This window comes from Cucumis melo, chromosome 6, assembly GCF_025177605.1.
Source record: "Cucumis melo cultivar AY chromosome 6, USDA_Cmelo_AY_1.0, whole genome shotgun sequence".
Taxonomy (NCBI): Eukaryota; Viridiplantae; Streptophyta; class Magnoliopsida; order Cucurbitales; family Cucurbitaceae; genus Cucumis; species Cucumis melo.
Window position 1 is genome coordinate 23,739,388 of NC_066862.1, and position 19,652 is coordinate 23,759,039.

Here is a 19,652-nt window from a genome sequence, read left to right on the forward strand (position 1 = left end):
TGAAATATCTTAACCGTTGCTACAATTAATAATTTAAAGAATAAAAAAAATGTAGGATAAAATTAGGTGGCTACAGTCATCGTTTGCTTTGGGCCTCGTTTGCTTGTCGTCGTGTCTCCTAGTTGCCATTGGAGGTCTCACTGTCCCATTGCAACCGTAGATTGAAGCTCAGAGGTTGTTCGACTCTCTTTTTAATCCATTCCTTGCGTCGCTAGCTACCACTCCAGTTTTCCTTCATCATTCAAGTCAAGCCTTTGTAGAGGGGGTTTTCACTGGATTATAGCAATAATAAAAGTATCCATGAATTTCTCTCTAAAAATGTAGAAATTAGCTATCTTTCTTTCTCTCTCTCAAGATGTAGTGTTTGGCTACCACTAAGTTTCACTTTTTAGGTTTCTCACGGTTTGAGCCTTGAAGGAAAAGTTTTAAAATAATTTCAAAATTTTCATTGAGTGTAATTTACTTTATTGTCCTGTCAAACTTAAAAATCCTTTTGATATTCTTAAGTAATTTTGCTCTAAATGCAAAATTTAAAAACTACCGTCATGCTTGCAAATATATAAGTATATTTTGCTATCCAATGCAATTCTTCGTAATAATATACATATTTTTCTTTTCCAAATAAAATTTTCATCAACAATAGTTGTCCAAAATCACACAATCGATTATGACAAGCTTCAAATGGTATATAATTGAAACAAAAAAGGGTATGGCAAATAACTAAAACAAAGTATTTAGTAAAACATCCAACCTCAGGCATAATATGCATTGTAATATATTAAAAAATAGACGCTACTTAATTTAAAAAAGGGGGGGTTTTTCAAATATATAACAATGCCACAAAATATTTATACTATATTGCAATTTCAAAAACGAAAAAAACTCACAATGGAAAATATAAAAAATGTCCCATCAACATGCGATTAATTGGCACGCAATGCACACAATATATTTGGTACACAGTCTTCTACAAGGATCGTTTAGATTTAGATCGTTTAGATTTGGATAAATGATTTTTTTTCAAGATTCTTTGCTACACGATCGGTTAGATTTCGTTACCTAAATATAAACGATTTTTTTTTTAAGATTCTTTGGTACATGATCATTTAGATTTTGTTATTCTTTAGCATACAATCGTTTAGATTTGACTATTCTTTGATACATGATCGTTTAAATTTGGGTAGCCAAATGTAAACGATTTTTTTCAAGATTTTTTGGTATAGGATCGTTTAGATTTGATGCACGATCGTTTAGATTTGGCTACCCAAATTCAAACGATTTTCTAAACATTCTTTAGTACACGATCATATAGAAGACCAGCTAATATCCCAACAATTTTTTTTCAATATCTTTTATATTTGGTAACGATCTTGAACAATCAAATAATAATTTGAAAAAAAATAGATATTTTATATTTGGTATATGATCTTGAACCAAATAACAATTTGGAAAAAAAATGGTTGAATAAGAAGAGAGAAAGACGATGGAAAGGAAAAGAAAAATTGCAGAAGAAAGATGGAAAGAAAGAGCAAACCTGGAACTAAAAAATAGTCGGCTTCATGAGCTTTTTTTATTTTGATATACAGACGGTAAATATTTGGATATTTTGCTATACTTATCAAAATTTCTCAAATTTTAATATGAGAGAGGTTGTATATATATATATATAAAAAGTTCTGCCAAATTTATGTAGAAATCTAGCTATGCAATTCAATACAATTCAAGTTTAATATATTTGTGAAATATTGTTTGTGTGGAGTTCAATTTTGTAAGATGTTCCTATTACAAATTCTTTTTCTGTATGAATTGCATCTAACTCTTGTTTTACAAATTCTTTGTTAGATTGTTATAAAAAGAAGAGAAAATTGTCAAAATAGCAAAATATTGGATAGCAAATAGAAAAATAGCAAATTCCAAAAATATTTTGATTTATGGCAAAACTACTTGCTGTATAATTTTTTTCAATTTGTTTTACCCGAGTATACCCTTTTACAAAGGACAATTTTCTCGCATACAAATATAGTGTATTTGTATAGGTCAAAAAATCAAACAAAATATCACAAAGCAAAAGTACAATCTATTTAGAATAAACACATTCACTTTTGGTAAATCTTAACTAAATTAAACAATATTCTCTTGTCGCAAAAGATTGCACCAACATTCCCTAGAGATATGACTTTAGTTTCAACTAGGGGTGTTCAAAAAATAGTTGAAAATCGAATCGGTTCACAAATCGAACCACAATCGAGTTGAAACTGAACTGAAACCGAATGTATGCGGATCGATTCGGTTTGTGTTAAATTGAAACTGATTCTTATGTGGTTTGGTTCGGTTTAAGACATTAAACAATTTTAAAATTGAACCGAACCGCTTTATTTTTAAAAAAATTAAATAATAATAATAATAATAATTAAATAAAAGTATAACTTAGGGTAAGGTATAAGTGTAACTTTGTATGAATTATTTTGATGGACTTTCAAACTTCACTATATGAAACTTTTATGTATTGTACTTAGTTACTGTACATAATATATAATTTAATCTATATTTATTTGTAGCACTTTTATTTATGTATAATGTTGATAAAGAATTTCGATTTGGTTATATTTATGCATAAGCGGTTCGGTTTCAATTTGGTTAGATACAGATAAGCAGTTCGATTCAGTTTTGGATGATTTTTTTTTTTTGGATTTTTCGGTTCGGTGCGGTTTTAGCTTCAAACCGAACCGTGAACACCCCTAGTTTCAACATCCCCTAATTATTAGAATTTAAATTTTTATATTTCATATTATTTATAAAAAATTTATTAAATAATACATATTACAAATTTTTAATAACAATTTGAATCTATATTTTATATCATCCCTAAAATCATCAATTTGAATTCAAATTTTATCTCGTATCCCTAAAATAGTGTCAAAGATAAATTCAACTATTTCTCATTTTTTTATTATTCAAACTATTTATCAAAAAGCAGACATAAATAATGCATAATACATATTTGATACTTATTAACCTTTTGAGCTTAGAAATATATATCTCACCCTAAAACTGTTAGTTTTACTTCAAATTTTTAACCTTATTTTTAAATCAAAATTTTACACGCTATGGTCTCCCTACTTTTTTACTCAAACTCATGAAACCGAAACTGGGCCTATACCCTACGAACTTCCACAGCAGCGACAATGATGTGGTGGCCACTCCCCGATCTCTCATGAGGCATCTGAAAGAGTTCATAGCAGTCAACGAGAAGTTAGCATTGGCTTAAGACGGGGAAGTCAGTAAATTGGTAAATGGGTCTTGCTCATAACATACAAATCACCTATGTTCGAGCATTCAATATCCGTCTCGCATATTTCATATCCTATCTGGAACGATTGATCTTGCTTCTCATATTTCATACCCTAACTCGGGCTGCCCCCCAACCTGACGCAGGGTTCCACTCCTTCTAAGGAGTTTTCTGCCACTCAATAGCAGTAACCTATAGAAGAATAGACTGAGTCCCCACCTAAATGGATAGTTCCGATCAGAGTGTCATGTTTAAATTATGCTAAGGATACCAAACTTAAATTTGAGTTAGATTATCATCTCTAAAATAATGCTAAAATAAAAAACTTCCAACATCTTCATCCCGAAATTTTGCTGATTTAACAATAATTTCATAAATAATACATAATACACAATCGTTATTTTGAATTCAAATTTTATACATTATCCTTAAAATAATGCTACCGATAACGATTTGATTGGATGATTCAAATGCTAAAAATAACAATTCAGATTCTAAAGATAATCGACGACTTCTTCATTATCCTGCATTATTTATGAAATAATAATTTAAGATACAACAGTATGGATGATTCAAATTGATTCTGCATGCAATTGTTCTACAATTGTGCTGAAAATTAAATCTTGCCAATTTAATAAAATTTTAACAAAATACTTTTCGGTTAATTATTTTCACACATTTTGAAATAATCTTGTCAATCTAATAGTTTATTCCCTGATCAGTTGCACTACTCAGTAAACATTTTGAAATAATCTTGCCAATTTAATAATATATGCCCCGATTAGTTGCACTACTCAGTAAATGTTACGCTTTTTGTTTTCTATAACGGTTTTTGTCGAAGGCAATCATTCTCTTCAGTACATCCCTTTTAATTTTTTGCAATAGCTTTATAGCGAGGGAAATGGCAAATCTAAAAAAAAAATTGATTTATTACAAAACTGCTTGTTGTAGATTTTTTTTTTACTTTTTCTTGCCCGATTATATCCCTTTACAAAGGACAATTCCTCTCCTATAGATACAATGTATTTGTATAAGTAAAAAAAATCAAGCAGAATATCACTGATCACGAATAGAGTGTATTTGCAAACAACATTCATTTACGATAAATCTTAACTAAACATGATATTTTCTTCTTTTTGAGAAAACCGTATAAATAGCAAAATAATGGATAGCAAACAGGAAAATAGAAAATCTAAAAGATCTGAAAAATAATTTGATTTATAGCAAAATCACGTGCTGTAGATTTTTTTTGACTTTTTTTTGTTTGATTATACCCCTTTACAAAGGACGATTCCTCTCATACATATGAAGGGTCTTTGTATAAGTCAAAAAATCAGACACAATATTACAGATCGCAAATACAGTATATTTGTAAACAAAATTCATTTATAGTAAATCTTAACTAAACATGATATTTTGTTTGTGGAGAAGATTGCACCATCTCCTAAAAATATGGCTCTAGTTTCAACCACATTTACGAATTATTAGGATTTAAATCAATTAATTAATAGTTTTTATATTTCTATAATTCATAATACATATGTTTAATAACGGTTTGAATTCAAATTTTAGATAATACCCATCAAATAATAGCAAATATAAATTCAATATTCTTTATATTTCATACTATTTATCAAAGCTTTATTAAATAATACATAATTAATACTTATTTTAAATAACAATTTGAATTTAGATTTTATATCATCAATTCAAATTTTACCTCACATTCCTAAAATAATGCCAACAGCTAAATTCAACTATTTCTCATTTTTTATTCTTCAAACTATTTATCAAAAAATAGACAAATAATACATAATACATATTTGATATGTATTAACAATTTGAGTTTAGATTTTATATATATCTCACTCTAAAATCATTAGTTTGAATTTAAATTTTATAACTTATCCCTAAAATAATGCTAAAGATAACAAACTTAATTCAAAGCATCTTCATTCCCCAAATTGTGATGATTTAATACATAATACATATTTGAGATTTATTAAAAATTAGATTTTAGATTATATATATATCATCATTAAAATGATGCTAAAGATAACAAACTTAATTTACGACATCTTCATTCCCCCAAAATTGGATGATTTTAATAATATTTTAATAAATAATACATAATACATAATCGTTATTTTAAATTCAAATGTTATACCTTATCCCTAAAATGATGCTAAATATAACAATTTGAATTTACGGCCTCTTTATTTTCCTAAAATTGTGCTAATTTAATAATAATTTAGAATAACAGTTTTGAATTTATTTTTATTTTATACGTTTTGAATCAACTTGAATTTAAATTTCTTATCATTCCCCTAAAATCTTGCTAATTTAATAATATTTTAGGATAATAGTTTTCAGTTAATTATTTTTGGAAGGGACGATTTTCCTGTTAGGGTTGCAGATTTCAGTGGAAGCAACGAAAGGGACGAAGGGACACTGAACGAGCGCCGCTAAAGGGATGAAACTTGCAGAGAACGCTAAAGGATCGAATGTTGAAAGGATGAAATTTTGAAAGGAACGCTCAAGGTACGAACGCTCAAGGAACAGTGGAAGCAACGGAGTGCTGAAGATTTCAGTGGAAGCAACGGTGAACTAGAGCACTGAACGAAAGATTAGGCTTTGAAGAAGGTGGAAGACACAAAGAGAAGGGAACAAACGGTGAAATAAGTGGGAATTTAAAGATTGGGGTTTGAAGATTATGGTTCAAAATGGTGTGAAGACCTTTCAAAATCTCCTAGTGTTTCGAAATGTGAAATAAGTGGAAATGTGAAACAGCTGAATGCCTACACAAATTGAAGAAGATGTGAAAAGCTTGTAGAACTTAAGTAAAGATTTGATGTGTTATTTTTTTGTGTTGGGGGGAAAGTAGAATCTTCAATTGTGGGTGGAGAGTTTTATTTAAATATAGGGTATTTGGGATTTATTTAGGAATCAAGTTTGTCACTTAGGTAGGGGTATTTAAGGCATTGCTCCCCCGATTTTTTTTCAAATTGTTCTGTTTTGCTATTTTGTCAATTTAAAAATAAATTTGTTATTTATCCAAACTGAACCTCATATTTTACCACTCTTCTTGTAATCCCTAAAATTAAATACTTTTGTTTGTATCGGGGAGAGGTCCATATCCACTTTTTATTGAAAAAATTAAACAAACCTAAACTGAATTGATAGTATATACCATTACAAATAAAGCTCCACTTAAGCTATGTTTTAGTACTTTAAAATTTGAATTCAAAACAACATTGGTGTATTATGTATTATTTATGAAATTGTTGTTAAATTAGCACAATTTAGGATGAAGATGCTATAAATGAAGCTTGTTATTTTAGCATTATTTTAGAGATAATAATCTAACTCAAATTTTTTGGTAACTTTAGCATAATTTTAGAGATTCAAACTAATGATTTAAAATTAATGTGTAAAATTTAGATTTAAAAATAAGGTTAAATTTTTGAATTAAAACTAACGGTTTTAGGGTGAGATATATATTTCTAAACTCAAAAGGTTAATAAGTATCAAATATATATTATGTATTATTTATGTCTGTTTTTTGATAAATAGTTTGAAGAATAAAAAATGTGAAATTGTTGAATTTATCTTTGACATTATTTTAGGGATACGAGGTAAAATTTGAATTTAAATTGATGATTTCAGGGATGATATAAAATATAGATTCAAATTGTTATTAAAATTTTGTAATATATATTATTTAATAAATTTTTTATAAATAATATGAAATATAAAAAATTGTGAATTAATTGATTTAAATCCTAATAATTATAGGACGTTGAAACTATGGGTGTTTACTGTTCGGTTTAAAGCTAAAATTGCACCAAAACAGAAAATGAAAAAAAAAATCATAAGACCAAACCGAACTCCTCATTTGTGTCTAATTGAATTGAAATCGAACCGCTTATGCATAAATAAAACCGAATCGAAATTTTTATCGACATTATACATAAATAAAAGTCCTACAAATAAATATAGATTAAATTATTACGTATAGTAATTAAGTACAATACATAAAAGTTTCATGCAGTGAAGTTTGAAAGTCCATCAAAATATTTCCTATAAAGTTACACTTATACCTTACCCTAAGTTATACTTTTATTTAATTATTATTTAATTTTTTTAAAAGAAAAAGCTGTTCGGTTCGGTTTTAGAATCGGTTTAATGTCTTAAACCGAACCGAACCGCATAAGAATCAATTTCAATTTAACACAAACCGAATCGAACCGCATACATTCGATTTCAATTTGGTTTCAATTCGATTGCGATTCGGTTTTCAACTATTCTTTTAACACCCTAGTTGAAACTAAAGTCATATCTTTAGGAGATGTTGGTGCAATCTTCTGCGGCAAGAGAATATTTTTTTATTTAATTAAAATTTACCAAAAGTGAATATGTTTACAAATAGATTGTACTTTTGCTCTATGATATTTTGTTTGATTTTTTGACCTATACAAATAACTATATTTGTTTGTAAGGAATTGTCCTTTGTAAAAGGGTATACTCAGGCAAAAAAAATTGAAAAAAATTATATAGCAAGCGGTTTTGCCATAAATCAAAATATTTTTGAGATTTACTATTTTTCTGTTTGCTATCCAATATTTTGCTATTTTGACAAATTTCTCTACAATATTCTTGTAAATTCCAGATTTTTCATTGAATATTGTGGATGATTCGTCCCTTCCCTTTATTCTTCCTTACGATTTATTCATCTTCTCTTTCAGATTTCTTCATCATCCTTTTCAAGATTTTCTTTCTTATATTTTTAAATGATTTATTCTTCTGTTTAAATATCTTATTTCATCTTCACTATTTTCAACAAAATTCTTTGAAGCTACTTCATATTTCTCACACTCGAGAATATCAAGATCGTTTAAATATCATTTTGACACCATTTTCAACACGATCATTACCATTGTCAATATGATTATTTACCATGGTCAATATGATCGTTTAAATTTGAAGCCCTTTTCTCATCGTTTAAAAAGAACTACAGAATCGTATTGATATAATCTAAATGATGGCTTACGATAGTCAACAGGATCGTTTAGCATGGTTGACACAATCGTTAGATTTTGAAGTTTTTAACAATTATTTACATTGTATTACACGATCGTTTGTCAGGGTCAATACAATTGTTAAATTTTAAACATTTTTTCCTATCGTTAAAAAAGAACTATACGATAGTGTATCATGACTCTTGTACACGATCGTTCAGAAGATTACTTGTGCATGCGTATTATCGATTAATCAAGTATTGACTGGGGCATTTTTTATATTTCTCTATCGCATATAAACTCTTGTGGTTTATTAGTGATAGACAAATTGACTTTTATAATTTATCAATAATAGACCAATATTTGCAACACAGACTATCAATGATAGAGTCTTATCATTGATCATTAATAGACTTTAATAGATTTTTCTATATTTACAAACTTTTTAAAATATTGATTTATACTTAATTATTTTGGATTTAATTAGTATATTTGTAATTTAAAATTATTATTCATTTCAAATGAATTAATTTTTATCAATATATTGTTTAATTAATTAATCTATTAAATTTATATAAGACTTTCTTTTTTGGCTTAATTTCATAAATTAAATTTAAACCTATTTTTCATCCATAAAATTCCGATAACATTTTCATGCGCGTCCCAACACTGTAATCTTTGATTCACTGACATTTTATTTAAGGTATTCCATTTTCAAGCATTTTTTTTATTCCCAATCATTTATAAAACTTTAAACCAGAACGACCTTATAGAGTAATTACTTTAAATAACAAAATTGTTCGAAAATATTTACAAACAAAACAAAATTCCATTGATTAACACTCATAAACATCTATCGAAGTCTATTAATATTATTAATGATGGATGATAGTAATCTACCACTAATAGCCATTGATATTTTGCTAATTTGTAAATAATAATTTTGTTCATCCGAGTATTTGAAGAAAAAACCCAACATATTGCATACACAATTAAAAGTTAAAAAAACTAATATTTTTCGAGGTTTAGAAAGTTTGAAGATAAAATATACATAATCTTAGAAGTTCAAGAAGCAAACTTGTAATAAAATTAACAAGTTACAACTTATCCAAATTTAATCTTGGTTGGGACAGAATCAAAAGTTATTCAAATTTAATCTTGGTTGGGATAGAATAAAAAATTATTCAAGTTTAATCTTGAGTGGGATAAAATCAAAACTTTTGTACCAAAATGAGCCAAAAGTTAATTAACATAAAGTTTCTATTATCGTGGCCTCGGTGATCCGCCTCCCCACATATGGTAGAAAAAAGGAAAAAAAAAACAACTTTTTGTCTTAAAATAAAAGATAACGGAAAATAAAGAACCGAGGAATCCAACATATTTCAGCTAAGAAAACTGACAATTTGCTATGGAGATTTATTTAGAGACTAACGGATATTTTTTATTGTCTTGCAAAGCAATAAAAGAAGCGTATCAAGAATGGATTGGGAGCAATAAGTTTCTCATTTAATTTGTACAAAAAATGGAATCTTTTAAAGGAAATGGAAGAGATTCATTACCTCCATTTTCAGTCTTCTATTATTCTAAACCCTGCTGCTTTGTAGCTTTCCCTCTGCCTTCTTTGTTGATTCTATTTTCTTAGTCCCAATTCAGTTCCCCCTGTTCCCATTCAGAAGAAACAGAACAATTAAAAACACATTGCAATGGAAAAACAAAGCCTCCTTTGTTTAACAGATACAAGCAGCTCTGACAGTCCTCTTCATTCCTCCACCATTCACACTACTCATTCAGGTTTTTCCTCTCTCTCATTCTCATAACTCTTAAGTAGGTTAAATGACCGTTTCAGTTCCCCGGTTAATATATGGTTCATTTTGGTTTTCCAAAGTTTCAATTTAGTCTTGTGGTTTGGTTAAATTTTCTTAAATTGACTCTACTATTACTAGACTAGATGTATTTTTCTAGATGTCAATATTAGTATAGCTCGGTGGGGTAATTGATATACTCCTTTTCTTTCTCTTGAGGTTGGAGTTTAAAATCTCCTGACTAATGTAGTTGTACAAGAAAAAGAGGGAAAAAAAGAGTATTTTCCTAGATGTGGTAGATATAGAATGAGCTGGTATTCAAATGGATGAACTTCCTTTCCTAGCTAAATTGAGTTTAAAGTAGATGAATTGGTTGAACTGGATGAAATTCTAATGCATCTACTTTTCACAAATATTTCGAAACTAAGAAACCATAAACTAAAATTGTTATTTAGACTATGAAGTATCTTTTGTTGATTGAAATATTAACCAGTTCCAACTGTAACAGACATAAACAAGAAAATGAAGGCAATAGTGACCCTTTTGGAAGAAGATGGGCATTACCGAAACAGAAACCTAGAAATCAAATACATGCTTGAAGAGTACAACAAAACTTACCAAGCCTTGGCTGAAAAATATGACTGTTTAAAGTTCATAATTGTGAACACTCTCTATTCCTCATTGTCTTCGCCTTCTGATGCCGAGATATTTCAATGCAATTTCGACAGTCCAGATATGAAGTCTGCTGCAATTGATGACAACCAGAAATACAAATATGACATTTTCAGGAAAGAGTTCCTGACCAAGCTAAGAGATGAATTGGTTGTCTCAAGTAAGCTGTGTAGTCAGAATTCTGAAAAAATAGTTGAAGTAAGTGCCCATACAATGAATGGAAGAATCATGGGTCACGCCGAAATAGATAAAACTGAAACAAAGATTAATGAGCTTGACATACGACGGGTCAAAGACGTACATCCATCAGTGGCTATTGATAGGTGGGAGAGTAGATGGAATGAACTAAACTCACAAGTGACAATGCTCATGGAGGAAAATCTGCATCATCAGGAGGAGTTAACTAGGAGAAACAATGAAAAGAGAGAAGCCATTAAAGAACTTCACCAACAGATACAAAGCCTAATGAGTGAGAACAGGGCCCTCCAGAGTTCTCTCAGATTCACCAAAGAAAAGTCGAAGCCATACCGTTCCCCAATATCACGACTGGCAGCAGCAATTTCAAACAAACTATTGATGCGAGGTTGTTCTTGACCTGAATTTCAGTGGCTCAGCAAAAGATCATTCCAAGTTCAATCTAGGCACACTCAATCCAGTAATCTGAAATGGAAATTTTGATTGAAGTTGAAGAGCTAGTCGATGGATCTGGCTCTTTTCTGATTTCTTTCGAGCATATGTCATGTTAAGTAAGATTGATATTCAATCCCAGGCTCAGTTACAGTTCAGATTCTTTGTTCTTCTGTGCATTCAGTACATTGATCAATATAATTAAGCATAAAATAGTATGTAGAGTAGCTTTCAGCTGCATGTAAACCTTCTACTAAGAAAATTTTTGGAGGCAATCCTTCCTACGACTGGTAAGCTTTGACCTTGGAAAACCCAGTAAAATGTAACTAGACTCTTTCCAGAGCACTCATTTGCTTCGTTCTTCATGATCTGATCAAATCAAATCAATTCAGAGTACTTAATCAAGTCCTTAATAAGTGTCACCAATAATCCCCACAAGAACATACCCCATCCTTAAAATGATGAAATCTCTTTGAATCTCGGACCACAAAGTCCCGACGAACGAGTTTAGAAATTAACTTAATGACAGTATGACAGTCTCCACAGACCCTAAGATTTTTAATGATGTTTATGGTTGTTCCAGGAGCAGAGTTCATCACTCCAAAGGCAACAGCAAGCTTCTCACTGTGAACTCTTAAAATGATTTCTTTCTCCTCTTCATCAACATCATGAAGAACTGAGGTCATATTTGGCACATAGCCTATCTTTTGAAGCTCCAAGGTTAATTTCTCCAAATACTTGTATATCATCTCATGATGAGGATGCTCTTTATCTCCAACCAGAAAAACATGTACTCTGCCTTTCAGTTCAACCAGACTGAAGCCGGGTGGTTTAACCAATTGACGGCTCTTCATTAGCATCCTCATCCTTTCAACATCAGCCCACCTTCCAGCATCTGCATAGAGGTTAGAAAGTAAAACATAGTACCCACAATTATCTGGATCGAGTTCAAACAATTTCTGAGCAGCAACCTCGCCAAGGTCCACATTCTTGTGGATTCTACAAGCCCCAAGAAGAGAGCCCCAGACAACAAAATCAGGTTTCATCTTCATTCCCTTGATTAAATTGTAAGCCTTATTGAGGCATCCTGCACGTCCAAAAAGATCAACCATGCAACCGTAATGCTCGATACCTGGCTCAATATCATATTTATGCTTCATGGCATTAAACCAGTGCCAGCCTTCTTCCACCAAACCAGCATGGCTGCATGCAGCAAGAACGGATACGAAAGTGATGTAATTTGGCTTCACTCCAGCCCGAACCATCTTGTAGAAGATGTCAAGAGCTTCTTTGGCACGGCCATGCATGCCATAACCAGCAACCATGGCCGTCCATGACTTAACATTCTTTTCCTTCATACGATCAAAAGTCTTTTTTGCCATTTCAACTCTACCACATTTGCAATACATGTCGATTATGGAGGTACCAACACACACATTATCCTCCAAATCCATCTTTATCACCTACATGAATCAGCAGATCAAACATTATTATTTGTTCGTACTGAGATTATGAGATTTAAAGCAGTTAGTAAGGGAGAAAAAAGGCGAATCATACTACGAAGAGTTGCAACATTGACAGACAAATTTTATTACAAAAAATGGCTCAGATTCATATCTTGGGTTCTCAACTCCTCTGGCACACATTGAAACCAACTAAACCTATCCAATCAATTTCATTTAATGAGTCTCAGCCAAACCAATCAGCTCTTGGGGTGGGGGGTGGGGGGTGGGGGCAGCTGCCCCTAGGTTGTGCTCTTCTGTTCTTTACTATAGTCTATGTTTCTTATTTAATAATAATTATAAATAAATAAACAAATAAAAAAAACCTTGTCTGAAGTATGTTTACAGGTCGATTTAATTTTCTAAACAATGAAAGAATGAGAAATAGTCAATCAATTTAAATGGGATAGATTTTGACAACTTTGATTAACCAATTTTATAAGGAGATCCAAAATCCAAATATGTGGCCATATCGCCCATAATCAATCTACTTACAATCTTCAATAAACGAAAAAAAAAATGTATCTAACTATCGATTATAATGGTCTCGCCAATCCGAATATAGCTCATTGAATAAACCACCAATTAATAACCCAAGTGTCGATGGTTTGATCTTTTTTTTGCAATTGTTGAACTAAAAAATAAGGTTTTTATGGAAAACTAAGTAAGATACGTTTTACCAACCACTAATAAAACAAACAAGATTATTTTTTTTTAAATGGATACTTCATAAAACAAATAAGATTTAAACCAAAAATTTAATGATTGAGAATTATGATTACCTGATCATGAATACACTTGCCAGCCCTCAATGCCCCAGCATGAGCGCAAGCCAACAAAACAGCCGATAGTGTCACTGCATTGTAACGAACACCAACATGCCTCACCATTCCATGGAAAACCTCCAAAGCCTCCCCAGACAACCCACTTTGAGCATACACTGCAATCATCGAGTTCCAAGAAATGTCATCTTTCTCTTCCATCCAATCAAACACCTTTTTAGAAACCAAAGGCTGCCCACATTTTGCATACGCATCCATCAATGTGTTTCCAACTCCAATACTCCCATCAAAGCCTTTCTTTACCACAAAGCCATGAACTCCTTCAGTAATCCCCTTCCCAGATACACGAGAACAGGCAGATAAAACCGAAACCATGACAACAGAATCAAGAGGCACATTATTGCCATCTTCAACCTCTGTTTCTTCCTCCAGTAAGTCTTTGAAAAGCAACAATGCATTATCTGCTTGCTCATTTTGGACGTACCTGCAAAGAGTATGAATACAAGATTAAAATTTGCTCGGATTTACTAACTGAAATAACTCTTGGCAATTTAGAATGGTCATCTGAGCTGCTAGAGCTATTAGAATATCAATTCCTCTTCAATTGATTTTCACTTGGTGGTGGTATTATGCTAATTTCAAACCCACGTATGAGAAGAGTATTGAGAATATGAACAAAACACTATTTATCACAACCCCGTAGCAAGTAGGAGGAAGTCATGTATTGATGGTCATGTGTCCAAACTCAAACGTTGAAAACTGAGAGTTAAGAGTATGAATAAAAGATAGCATAAATACTAACTATATGTTACGTTTAATAACCAATTAATTTTTTTGTTTTTAAAAACCATTCTTGTTTTTTCACGGAATCTTTAAAAGGGCTTTCATGTTTCCTCAACAAACATTGAATTCTTTGCCAAGTTCAAAAAACAAGAAGAAGTTTTTAAAAATAATTTTAGTTGCTTGGATTTTGAAAATACCCTTAAAAGAGTAACAAAAGGAACACATAGATGGAAGTAGTGATAATAAGCTTAATTTTCGAATACCAAACGGTGGTGAACAGGACTTCAATTTTCAAGTTAACAAGTGAAGAAACGTATCAAGAAAATGAATTGCGTCTTTAGTAACTTATCAGTTAAAATTTGTAGGCGCAGTGACGGTTTTTAGGCCTTGAGTTCGAACTCTAGAAGTGGAGATAGGGTTAAGAATCAGAATAAAACTTCAACTTCACTCATTCTATCAACGTAACCTTTCTAAGAGCATGAATTACAAGATTACCCAGTAATCATTGATGTCCAAGATACGACGTTTCTAAGGGGAATTTCGTCGAACAGTGCACGTGCATCCTGCAACTGGCCACATTTGGAGTACATATCGATAAGAGCGGAGGACACGAAGAGATCAGTGTCGAAGCCAAAGACAAAGGCTTGCTGGTGAGACATCCTGCCGGAGACAAGATCGCAGAGAGCAGAACAGGATTTGATGGTGCAGGGAAAAGAGGAGCGAGTGGGGGTGAGGCCCAGCTTCCGCAAGGAGGAGAAGGCTCGAAGGGCTTCAACTGAATCGCCACCGCGAGCCAAGTCGGCGATGACAGAGTTCCATGAATGGACATTTGATATATCGACGTATTTGTAAAACCAAGTGGCAAGACTGGAACTGGTTGAGTATGGGCGCCAACAGAGTTTCAAATGGAAGACCAATTTGATTGAACGTTGATTTGGGATTCCCATTCTTAATCATTTCATCATTTTGTGGAAGATTTCTCTTGTTTGTCTTTAGCTTTCGCTTTCGAAATTATTGTTTCTCGTCGGGAGCAAGCAGTTCCAGTTCAATTTTCCCGGGAGAAGACTGGACAGCGCCATGACCTATTTTATTAATTAAATAAAGCTTCATACGAAGAACTTGACCTACCTTTTTAAATTTTAGAATTCAAATTTTGTAACCTTTGGTCCAAAATTAAATTATGAAACATTGTTATGGATAACTCCACTCTTCTACTTATAGAGCTTAGAATTTTCTTTTATCCCCTTTTCTTTTTTATCATTTTAATTGGGGATAAATTTCAAAAATAATGTTTCTTTTCAAAGAATCCTCAAAAATAGGCTTCATTTCAATCCTATCACAAAATTAAGGGAGAAGGGTAAACCATTTTTAAAAAAATATAGTGATTTTTGTGGGGAAGGAGGTCGTGCGATTTTCTTTAAAAGAATTACAACAAAACTTTTCCTAATCATTTTTTAAGTTTTTCTTCTTTTTTTTCTTTTTTACGTTTTCGCAAACATTATCATGGATTATGTATGATATATATAATATTATTTTATGAATATCATAATTTATCTCATAAATAAATACTACTTATTCAAAAAATTCGATTGATTGATACGAGTTGATTTTTGACAAAAGAATATCTAGGTCAATAGTTGCTTTAGTGGTTTCAATAACTCTAACAAAAATTGAGAAAATATTCCCTTTTAGTTGGCAACTATAAAAAAACTAGAAAATGTTACGAAATTCATATTAACTGCATTTAGTATAAGCTCAAGACACATAAGGGCCCTAACCATATTTCGGTTCGTGATCAATGATACTAATAGAATATAAATAGGCATTGATAATAAGTACATGTTTAAGCATGATTGACCAACTCCTTATCAATTCTGATTCATTTCAATATGAACAAAAATGTAATAGATTCAATTGAATTGACAAAAGAAAAGTATAGAACAAGGGAATATATTGGTAATCGACCGAATAAAAGAAGTTTTAGTTTAGACCGAAAAAATCTTCAAATAGAATTGAAGGGGAACGTGAGTGATAACATAGAACAAAGTTTATTTTATGTTATTTCTAACTAAAGATTTATTATTGGCAAACCACGACAATTGTGTCGATCAAAGCAGCTAAAAAGAATGATTGAAATGAGTTGAAATGGAAGAAAAAAAATATGTTTGATAAATAAATTCCAACTTGTTGACTATTACTTGTTAAATCTTGCTCTAGTATCTGATTTAATCTTGTAGTCCAAATAATCCCCATAACATATCTACAATAGTAATTATTAGTGAAACAAAAATACTTATACAAACTAGAAAAGTAACTCCATTCCTAACAGTCCAAAGATCTTCATGATATCATAACAAATATGATTGAAACATTTATAGCTCCCACGTAAATAAGGAGTTGCATAACAGCTACAAACTGGATGTTTGCCAGAATATAGAATAAGGATATAGAAACAAGAACTAGTCCTAACGAAAAAGCAAAATAAATGGAGTTGTTAAATAATAGTACTCCCATACTTCCTGATATAAGATCTGATCCCAACAAGACTACAAGAAAATCATGTATCGGTCCATGCAAATCCATTATATGTAGTAATAAAAGAGATAAATAAATCTAAATGTTTTTCATGACCATTGATTTGACTAGAAAAAAACGTATAATCAATTCCTAATTAAATCAAGGGGTGTGAATTAATATAGGTACAATTATTGTATTAATCTTAGTATTGATCTGAAAGAGTAGAGTAGATTGAAACTATATATTTCGAAATTAAGCTACAATTCTCATGAATCAATAGTTTGGATTTGTAGGTAATGACCAACCTCATTCTTTACATCAAAATAGAAGCCTTGGTAATTTTCAATCACTCTTTAATCAACATATTTACTTATTTTAGACTTCCATTGAGGCAAATTCGAATCCAAAATTTTTCGAATTGTATAATCATCAACCGCGCTGACATTGGTAAACTACCCAAAGAAACTTGATTATAATTCAATTCATGACAATCATAAGTAGAAAGTTCATATTCTTCCGTCATTGATAAACAATTTGTTGGACAATATTTCAATACAGTTACCATAAAATATATAGATCCCGAAATCAATAATGTATTTAAGCAATCGTTTCTTTCAAATATCTGTTGTCAATTTCCAATCAAGAACGGGAAGATCTATAAGACATACATGAACACATAATTCACAAGCAATGCATTTATCGAATTCAAAATGGATTTGACCACGGAAATGCTCCGATGCTATTAATTTTTCGTAAGGATATTGAATAGTTACAGGCAAACGATTTGCATGGGATAAAGTAATCATGAAACCTTGACCAATGTACCTTGTAGCTCGTACTATTTGTTGACCATAATTCACGAACCCAGTTACCATCGGGAACATATTGTAATATCTCTAAAGAATTTTATGTTGGTTTCTTTCCCTTGTTTGAGCAAGTCGTGAATATGGAATATGGTATTCCTTTACGGCGAAAAAAGTTGAAAAGATGTTAATAATAGATTACTGAGAGATATAAGTAAAAGAGATTTCCATCCGAAATTTAATAGTTGATCTATTCTTAATCGAGGTAAAGTCTATCTTGTTGTTATAGAAATGAACAAGAACATAAAGATACTAATTTTCATTCCAAAGACTTCATACACTTTATTTATTTCAAAAAGTTCATAACCTAATATGAATAGAATAGTGATATCCCAACCACCTAAGTAAAGAACAGTTACAAATAACGAAGATACTAATACATTTAGATAGGAAGCAACATAAAATAAACCAAATTTTATACCTGAATACTCAGTTTGATAACCCGCTACTAATTCTTCTTCTGCTTCTGGTAAATCAAAAGGTAATCTCTCGCATTTTGCTAAGGAAGAAAGAAAAATAACAAATCTAGGTTGACACCACAAATTCCAACCCCAAAAACCATATTTTAATTGAGCCTCAACTATATCAACGGTGCTCGAACTATTAGATAATCATAGTCGGTAATAACATTACTGCTCACATAACTATTACAGAACCGTACATGAAATTTTCACCTCATACGACTCCTTGAGGGCCTAAATCTAAGAAGCATATCCAAATTATTTATCTTGCTATGTCTTTTTTGTAGAATACTATAAGATAAAAATCTATCGTGTCCCCAAATTAACCCAATAGAATTCTATCTATTATAATAATAATAATAAAAAAAAAAAAGTTACTTCTGAATTCATCTCATCTTTAAAAAAAACATCTTTGTTGAGTAATAACTTAATTCTTTACTAAAATACTATTTGTTATAAATATCAATAACCCATCGTTTCCAAATTATGAAAAAAAAACTGGCTATTCCATTAGTTCATGAATTCTATCTCTATGAATATGGAGATAGGAAAGAAATGCATGAGATAGAAACAATAAAAAATATCTCTTTTTTGTTGTAATTGGATTCTTTCCATTTTTTTCCGTTCCTTTTATTCTTTCTGAGATGTCTATTTGATTTAGTTTATTAATCCGAATAGTAAATATAAAAATGAGAAGTCTATTCAATGCATTTCAACCCTTTTCTAAAAAAAATTGGGAGAAGTTTATGTCTTAACGAATCACACGTAAAGATATTGATAGTACACATAAAGTTAATAGTATTACATAACTAATTGATTGAGCAGCAGCTCGTAGACCACCTAAGAAGGAATATTTATTATTGGATCCATATTCTGATATAAGAAGTCTGATGGAACCAACACTTGAAATGACAATCCATAAAAAAACACTGATAAGTAGATCAGCTAAAGCAAGGCGATAACCAAAAGAAATGAACGAATATCTTAGTAAAATTGATATGACTACTATGGATGGTCCCATACTAAATAAATGAGTATCATCTCTAGATGGAAGCATATTTTCTTTAAAAAGTAGTTTTGTACCATCTGCTAAAGCTTGAAGAACTCCCAAGGGATCAGCATATTCAGGTCCAATCGGTTGTTGTATTCCTACGGATATTTCGCTTTCTAACCATACAATTACTAGTATGCCTATCGGAATCATCTCAAAAAAGATTTGATATCTTGGACTTGTGATATATCAATTATCATTTTAACGATCAACTTCTCCCATAATGATATCTATGCTACCTAGTATTGTCATAATATTAGCAAATTTCATTCTTTTAACGAACTG

At 30.9% G+C, this 19,652-nt stretch overlaps 2 protein-coding genes across 7 annotated transcripts; one reads left to right on the plus strand and one right to left on the minus strand.

Annotated features, from left to right (window-relative positions):
- Positions 1 to 9,722: 9,722 nt before the first annotated feature.
- Positions 9,723 to 15,595, minus strand: LOC103491728 (pentatricopeptide repeat-containing protein At3g26782, mitochondrial). 6 transcript variants are annotated; one of them, XM_051085726.1, is made up of 6 exons: positions 14,971 to 15,595; positions 13,693 to 14,176; positions 11,310 to 12,871; positions 11,083 to 11,162; positions 10,728 to 10,962; positions 9,723 to 9,966 (listed from the first exon to the last, which is right to left on the minus strand). In XM_051085726.1, the coding sequence occupies exons 1-3, from the start codon at positions 15,420 to 15,422 to the stop codon at positions 11,828 to 11,830; spliced, it is 1,980 nt and encodes a 659-aa protein (XP_050941683.1). In that variant the 5' UTR covers positions 15,423 to 15,595; the 3' UTR covers positions 9,723 to 9,966; positions 10,728 to 10,962; positions 11,083 to 11,162; positions 11,310 to 11,827. The 6 variants fall into 6 exon arrangements, with proteins under 6 accessions (XP_050941683.1, XP_050941682.1, XP_008450015.1 ...); XM_051085725.1 differs by having other exon boundaries at positions 11,065 to 11,162; XM_008451793.3 differs by having other exon boundaries at positions 10,728 to 11,162.
- LOC127149791 (uncharacterized) lies at positions 9,949 to 11,621 on the plus strand. Its single transcript, XM_051085727.1, has 2 exons — positions 9,949 to 10,098; positions 10,618 to 11,621. Exons 1-2 carry the CDS (start codon positions 10,011 to 10,013, stop codon positions 11,373 to 11,375), a joined length of 846 nt encoding a protein of 281 aa, XP_050941684.1. The 5' UTR covers positions 9,949 to 10,010; the 3' UTR covers positions 11,376 to 11,621.
- Positions 15,596 to 19,652: the final 4,057 nt, after the last annotated feature.